This window comes from Coregonus lavaretus, assembly GCF_964263955.1.
Source record: "Coregonus lavaretus genome assembly, chromosome: 2".
In the NCBI taxonomy this organism is placed as follows: Eukaryota; Metazoa; Chordata; class Actinopteri; order Salmoniformes; family Salmonidae; genus Coregonus; species Coregonus lavaretus.
In genome coordinates, this window is record NC_139989.1 from 18,077,194 (window position 1) to 18,084,941 (window position 7,748).

The 7,748-nt window shown below is 44.1% G+C and overlaps 1 protein-coding gene across 1 annotated transcript; it reads right to left on the reverse strand.

Moving 5' to 3' along the window:
* Positions 1 to 298: 298 nt before the first annotated feature.
* LOC311144095 (transcription factor Sox-17-alpha-A-like) lies at positions 299 to 2,596 on the reverse strand. The gene is made up of 2 exons (XM_084180063.1): positions 2,171 to 2,596; positions 299 to 1,651 (listed from the first exon to the last, which is right to left on the reverse strand). Exons 1-2 carry the CDS (start codon positions 2,457 to 2,459, stop codon positions 759 to 761), a joined length of 1,182 nt encoding a protein of 393 aa, XP_084036189.1. The 5' UTR covers positions 2,460 to 2,596; the 3' UTR covers positions 299 to 758.
* Positions 2,597 to 7,748: the final 5,152 nt, after the last annotated feature.

Consider the following 7,748-nt stretch of genomic DNA (forward strand, 5'->3'; position numbering starts at 1 on the left):
TGTTGTGAAATTAATCTAGACTACCACTAATGTCTATATGGTATACGAATAAGTTATCTTATGGCAAAAAAAATGGTTTCAACAAATGTGATTATTAATTACTTTAAACACAGTCTATAACCTCTACAAATGATGTAAATGTTGCTATGTATAAACAATGAAAACATTGCACTAATAACTAAATATGGCTATTACCTCAGTGCATGAATATAAGAATTTGTGTGGTGCAGTATTTCAACAATAAAAAGGTGAGGTAATGTAATTAAAAACCAAAAAACTGAAAGGGAACATCTATTTTGGTTCAAAACTTTATTTTTTAAAAGTGCAAAAGTATAAAACACCTATACATAAAACCTTCAAATAGAAACTGTACATTATTTATTATCACAAAATGTATTTATATTCCTGCTCAGGAGCTTTCCTCTTTGCAAAAAAGGAAGGGAACAAAAATAAAATCGAAACCAGTGTGTGAACAATCATCATCACAATTCAAATGTCCTATAGCTTCTCAGCTCATAAAGTGATACACATTGAACGTCCTTCACACAAAAAAGAAAATAACATACTGGATTTAAAACCTCAAATGAAAGAGTTCCCACTGGCCTTTAATGGTAACAGAATGAAAGAGAAAGACAGAGCTAGACAGGGAGGGAGAGAGAGAGAGAGAAGATAGAAATAGAGAGAGAGACATTTGAGGTCAGGTTATGTACTGTAATAGCTGCAGTAGTAGTGATTGACAGACAGGGAGGACCAGGAGGTTAGGAGTTGTTGTAGTTACAGTAGTACACTGTGCTGGCATCAGAGAGCACAGAGGATATCAGACTCTCAGGTCCCTGCATGTTGGCCTCATGCGCCCCATAAGACAGGCCTGTCATGTCTCCAGGTCTGGAGGAGTTCAGGTACTGCTCAAACTCACTGCGGTCCACCTCCCCTATCAGCTCTGAGGGGTGCATCTGCTCCACCTGGTCTACTGGGTGGGAGTGGGAGTCTGGGGGAGGGGAGAGCTGTCCTGCTCCATGGCCTGGGTGTCGCTTGGGGTGACTGGGGCTGCAGTGCTGGCTGTAGTACATGGCCAGTTGGTTGAAGGAGGGGGGCATGGGGCCAGCCTGGGAGGCTTGCTGCTGCTCTGTGGGGGAGGAGTGGTGTCTGTGGAGCATGGGGTTGGTGTGGTGGTTAGAGTGAGGGTCCTGAGGTGGGTACTCTGCCCCCTGGGAGTGGTAGGCATACACAGGCATCATGTGGCACTCCTCCTGAGAGTGACCGGGGAAGAACATGGAGTCTGTCTCCACGGCGTCCAGCGGTGACGTGTCGGGGGTGGGCAGGCTGTAGGATTCGTAGGAATTCCCTCCGAGGGCCTGGGCTTCACGGTAGTGGCTGAGGGATTGAGGAGACACTTGGTAGCCATGCTCATGGTGGTAGCTCAGGCTCTCCATACACACCCTACCGTCCCCACCTAGGGAGGTGCTCTGGTGGTCGGACATGCTGTGGACCAGGAACCCAGAGTCCAGGCGCTTAATCCTCTTCACCTGCTTCCTCCGCCGGGGTCGGTACTTGTAGTTGGGGTGGTCCTGCATGTGCTGCACTCGAAGCCTCTCAGCCTCCTCTACAAACGGCCGCTTCTCAGACACAGGAAGGGCTTTCCATGACTTCCCTACAGATCAACAACAGAGTTCACCTCAGTTATAGCCGCATCAGGCATGCAGTCTGGTGATGTGCTCCAAAATAGCTCATCATCAATATAGTAACAGGAGAACTTTGATTTCGAAATAACATGACCATTATTATTGATCATACATTTGTTGTAATTGATTCATTTGAGTTACCTAACCTATATTTCAATGGCCATAATAAGATAAGGGCGTTAGCATCATGTGCTTTTTCAAGAAAAATTATGACTTTTCAAGATAATTAGGCCCTATGCAAATAGCCTACTACAAACCAAAATCATTGAAGTATAGGCATACAATAATATTTATAATATTTCTGCTCGAATAAATGCAGTATGCTTCCACGTGGTAACACACCTGCTTAAAATAATAACAATTCCCTAGTATTTGGTCACTTATGAAATATTATTGAAATACTTGATAAACAAGAAATTCCCATTGGTCTTTATAAATATCATGTCAGTAACAGGCCTACACAATCAATTACTATTTAATTGCCTTACCCAACATTTTGCTCAACTCCGCATTGTGCAGGTCTGGATTTTGTTGTGCCAGCCGCTTGCGCTCATCCTTCGCCCACACCATGAACGCATTCATGGGTCTCCGGATCCTCGGCTCATTCTTCCCACGGTTCTGGTTCCCGGAGCTGGACTCGCTCTTCACTTTGGTGTCCCCGAGAGGGCTCAGGGGGTCTGACCACTGACAGTGTCCCATTCCAGGCATCATGATTGAGATCGCGCACCTAGCCTGGTTCTGATCGTCACTGGCGTAACCCGCATCGGGACTACTCATCGCTGTCCACCTGCGGGTTATCGACACAGACCAGGCAGCAACTCGCGTAAAGAAAATGAGAAAATAAGTAGCACTTGCTGTGTAGATATATACAATTAAAGTTTTAATAACGCAAGTAAGCGTAACGATTCCAAACTGAGTGGAAAATATCCATCAATGTTAGATAATAGCTAGGAGCTGACTAAACTAGAACTGACTATCTTACCCTGAGGTTGGGATACTATAAGCGCATAGGCAACCAATCACAATAGGGTGGGAGTGCCCAGTACCCCTGAGGTGTAAAACGTTTCAAGTAACCCGCCTTCCAGACACACACTGTCCTATTTGTGTAATATAAGGTGCCTAAAGTTAGAGAATGGATTAAACATTTCATTTACATTTAAACTTATATTAATTGTTAGTTTTTTCATGTGATACAAGACTGTGGGCGTAGGCCTAGTGTTATTGAGCGTTTTGCAGTTATGATTCAAATAGAACATATTGCGTTCGTGACATAAACTCCACAAAATAATTTAGGATAAATCAATCTATAGGGCCATATGCACAAAATAAGGCCAAATTGAGCAAATATCAAATAATTAATAGGCTACAAAGTCACTTATTTCAGAAACATTTGAATTAAATGAATGTGCTGCTGTTCTGCGATACATGTTCTCAATTGCTCATGCCATCACTTTCGAATCTTTATTAAAGTTTTTTGTCATCTTTATATGACTTTATATTAGCCTACCACCTGTAAGTTTAAACTCTCCTAAAGTCTATATTATTCAGACATAGGTCTAATACACACGCACTCTCTTTCATCTGTGTATTGAGATGATGGATTTGGTAACTGGAAGTTCAGGTTTCAGCAGGAAATAATTATATTTCTATAGCGCAGATTTTAGAATCATTTTAGACAGTCTGCTAGAGTTCACAGCCATTGACTGAGGCTGGATGTAGATTAAGTTGAGTCAAAGAAGCGTTAATTAGGGATTAGAAATTCTTATACCAGATGCTGGTGAATACACTACATTTGCAAACAGTCGAGATAGATTAAATAAACACCCATCTATCGGCCTTTGTTGTCTGTGAAGTGCAGGACCTGGGGCACAGTTAGGGGACACAAGGGCCATAAGCAGTGGTGATTATTGGGCAGCATGCCAGTCTCATTCTTCAAGACCGAACATGACATGGTTGTCTCCTACAGCAAGCCTAGGGTGGGTCTCCAAGCCTAGGTAGGTGAGGTCTACAAATCGGTTTCTCTCACCCCTAGCAGAAGTTATATCCCTGTCTTTTTCATTTGAAACTGTCAAAACAAGTCATTACATTAGGTTATGGTCCAGACTGTCATTCCTGGTTGTACAATACATCACTTACTGGCACAAGTACCATTGAGTGGGAGGGGTCACTAATACATCACTAATGGCATGTTGCAGGTGACTTTGGTCACTCAGGATCCTAAACCCTACACACACCACTCTCCTCCACACATTGGCAGGAGCTCACTGGAGCTGAGTACTGGCACCTCAACTATTCTATTGCTTGAGCTCCTGTTCCTCTTATAGAATATTAGCTCAAAAGTATTGTGGATCTCCTGCACCTAAATATAAACAGTACCGGCACCCAAAATGAGTACTGGTACCTTTTTCAGTCAAAGTCAAGCACTGGTGGTGGATGAATGAGAGATAAAGTGTGTAATTGTGTATACATTGTAAAGTAATTAATCAGCGCTTAAAATTAGGAATAAAAGAGGTCCAGCAGCCTGAACAAGCAATATATAGGAAGTATCTAAAGCTTATTTTCATCTGTCACAGACATGACCACTGCTCACAAAAATGTTGTTAGAAAACCATGGCTGATCCCTTGTCTATCGCCTACAATCCTGTAGTGAGCTGCCAATCGCCATGCAGCCTACATAAGACAGGAGAGAACAAGGAGAGGTGAGAGAGCTACTGTTGATTGAATCATCTGCAGCCAGAATATCAGTTCACCCACTGACCTAACTCTATTTTAATGTTTTAATAAGCAGTCGAGAACCAAGCCATGTCCATAGTGGTCAAAACAACAGCCAAAGACTGCAGACATCCTTATCAGTGTCAGCAGGGCTTAACCTGCCAGCTCTGTCTTTTCTTCGTCTGTCCTCGAGCTATTCCCATCATGCCATGCACAGTTAGATACAGCATGTCAGACTGGAGCCTTTCCTCTCGCAGGTCAAAGAGGGCTGACAGAAATATGAGAGATGCTTATACAACCCCATCGTGCCCCATCTCGATACTAGCAGGGGATCCAGAGTATACTGGCTGACCCTCTTGGAGGGGGTGGTGTTGGAGGGGTCTTGCTCTGTCCCAGCCCAGCGCTGGGACAGGATCTGGTGTTATAATACTGGCATCGTCTATTTTACCACTGATGACCTGATACGGTTTTCCCCCGTAGTCCCATGAGACTGGACTGAAACCTCACGAGTTTAAATATGTGTGTGTGAATGTTTATATGTGTCTATGTGTGTGCATGTGTGAGTGCGAGCAGCCATGATGCATGTGTGTGTGTGTGCATGCGTTGGCTCTCTCCTGGTGTGTGGGAGAGAAAAATACTATATTTTAACGGGAGAAGTCAAAAAGCCATATTTCCTATACAAGGTGAGGTTCAGAGTCCACCCAGAGGAGGGAGGGGAGCAATAAGGGGAGGCGATACGTCCCGCGCCCATCCCCCGTCCTCCCGTGTCCCCCACCCCGTGCCTGGGGAGTCTGGAGCTGGGTGGGGGCCTGGGCTCTCGACGCCAGCCTCTGGGCTCCACGCTCAGGGAGAGGTCACTCGGCTTGCTTACACAATGGCATTATCTCAGTTCCAGCCTCGGCTACTGCAGCGGTGAGCACTTCCTGTCCCTCCGCGAGCACTTCCTGTCCTTGGCGTAGCAGCACAAACTGTCAGCCTTCCAAGCGAGTTCTGACACACTGTCGAGCTGCTGGTCGCCAGACTCACTGTATAAATGTCTGTGGGCGGCTTTCTTGGGAATTGCACAATGCGATTGTCGAGTCCTTTGTGTTGAGTTGCGAGGCAGCCGTGTTTAGTTTAAATCACTGGTACGGAAGGCGTATATGTGTTAGCACTCTGCTCAGATCCCCAGACACTCTCAGGCAATAAGAGCCTGAGCTTGGTCAAAGCCATAGAAAGGCAAAGGTTTACCAATTTACCTACTAAAGTTCAAACATTATGGTTAATTCATTGGAAGACATACTATCGTGGATATTCATTTATACTATTTTTAAACATAAATTCTTCAAATTTCAAGGCCCTCCAAAAGAGACACACATAAAACACATGAAAACACAAATGAACGAATGAATGAATAACTGAATGAATGCTAAAACACATAGTGCAATCACTGATCTATAGGGCCTATAGGAAGTGAACACAATAAATGTGTGTGATAATCTGTGATTCTACTGTATGAGTGTTTAGACTAGGTCTGATTATGACTACCTCGATCACCTGCCTGAGGGTTGGATGGAGGGGAAGGTGTTTGCAGGAAGGGGGACGGGAAGTATTGAAGAGAAGATTAAAGAGGGTAGCATGTATTGTAACAGGTGTTCTCAGTCACACACCATACACCTGTCTCCCTATTCCATCACCAATATGTAAATAGAAATCACACATTTCTTCCCTAAAATGATTAACGTCACTTCATAGTTGCTAATGAGATGCCATCAGAAGCCATCAGACCCTCAGCCTCCATTAAAGCTGAGTTGTGAAGCAACAGGTAGTTAAGATCACATGCTGTATCTATTATTTTGTGAAGCCCCATATACTATAGAAACACAGCTCTCTGAAGCTGTAATAACCCGGCTATTCAGTATCATTACTTTCCATTGTGTAATCAAATTGGTGAATGTATTTTTGACTATGATATTTAGACCTTTTATCTTTGTTTTTTAGTTTTTTATTATCTCATTACAAATCTGCTCTATGAAACAGATAGAAGATATGAAAGCTTGTGCTCAGGTTAAGCAGTCAGGTTACGTTCAGATGGCTGATGGGAAAGGTTGTGTGGTGGTTGAGTGAGGTTGTGTTCCTTTCTTACTTCCCTGTGTTAGAGTCTGTGACCTCGCTGTTTGGACTCCACAATCCCACAATCCCTCAGTGTGAAGCAGATCAGAAAATGAACAAGAGAAAGATTTTACTTTCTTTCTGTCCTCAACTGACATACCTGCCAGTCGATGTTGTTATTGTAAAATATCATTTATTTTCAATGACTTACCTTGTCAAATAAAGGCAAAGAATAACGTCACTGAATACAGCGCATTCGGAAAGTGGGGGGGGGGGGGGGGTATACAGAAGATAGCCCTATTTGGTAAAAGACCAAGTCCATATTATGGCAAGAACAGCTCAAATAAGCAAAGATAAATGACAGTCCATCATTACTTTAAGACATGAAGGTCAGTCAATACGGAACATTTCAAGAACTTTGAAAGTTTCATCAAGTGCAGTGGCAAAAACCATCAAGCGCTATGATGAAACTGGCTCTCATGAGGACTGCCACAGGAATGGAAGACCCAGAGTTACCTCTGCTGCAGAGGATAAGTTCATTAGAGTTAACAGACTCAGAAATTGCAGCCCAAATAAATGCTTCACAGAGTTCAAGTAAAAGACACATCTCAACATCAACTGTTCAGAGGGGACTGTGTGAATCAGGCCTTCATGGTCGAATTGCTGCAAAGAAACCACTACTAAAGGACACCAATAATTAGAAGAGACCTGCTTGGGCCAAGAAATATGAGCAATGGACATTAGGCCGGTGGAAATGTGTCCTCTGGTCTGGAGTCCAAATTGGAGATTTTTGGTTCCAACCGTCGTGTCTTTGTGAGTCGCGGTGTGGGTGAACGGATTATCTCCGCATGCTTATTTCCCACCTTAAAGCATGGAGGAGGAGGTGTTATGGTGTGGGGGTGCTTTGCTGGTGACACTTATTTAGAATTCAAGGCACATGGCTTCCACAGCATTCTGCAGCGATACGCCATCCCATCTAGGAGGAGTCTTGGTGGTACCAAAACATTTCTGCAGCATTGAAGGTCCCCAAAAACACAGTGGCCTCCATCAATCTTAAACGGAAGAAGTTTGGAACCACCAAGACTCCTCCTAGAGCTGGCCGTCCGGCCAAACTGAGCAATCGGGGGAGAAGGGCCTTAGTCAGGGAGGTGACCAAGAACCCGATGGTCACTCTGATAGAGCTCCAGAGTTCCTCTGTGGAGAACAGACAACCATCTCTGCAGCACTCCACCAATCAGGCCCTTATGGTAGAGTGGCCAGACG

Bases quoted from the DNA above. Each gene is read 5' to 3' on its own strand.
- LOC311144095 (XM_084180063.1), bottom strand. From the start codon at position 2,459: ATGAGTAGTCCCGATGCGGGTTACGCCAGTGACGATCAGAACCAGGCT. The intron at 1,652-2,170 runs GTAAGGCAATTA...GTTGATCTGTAG, and splicing joins GGAGTTGAGCAAAATGTTGG to GGAAGTCATGGAAAGCCCTT.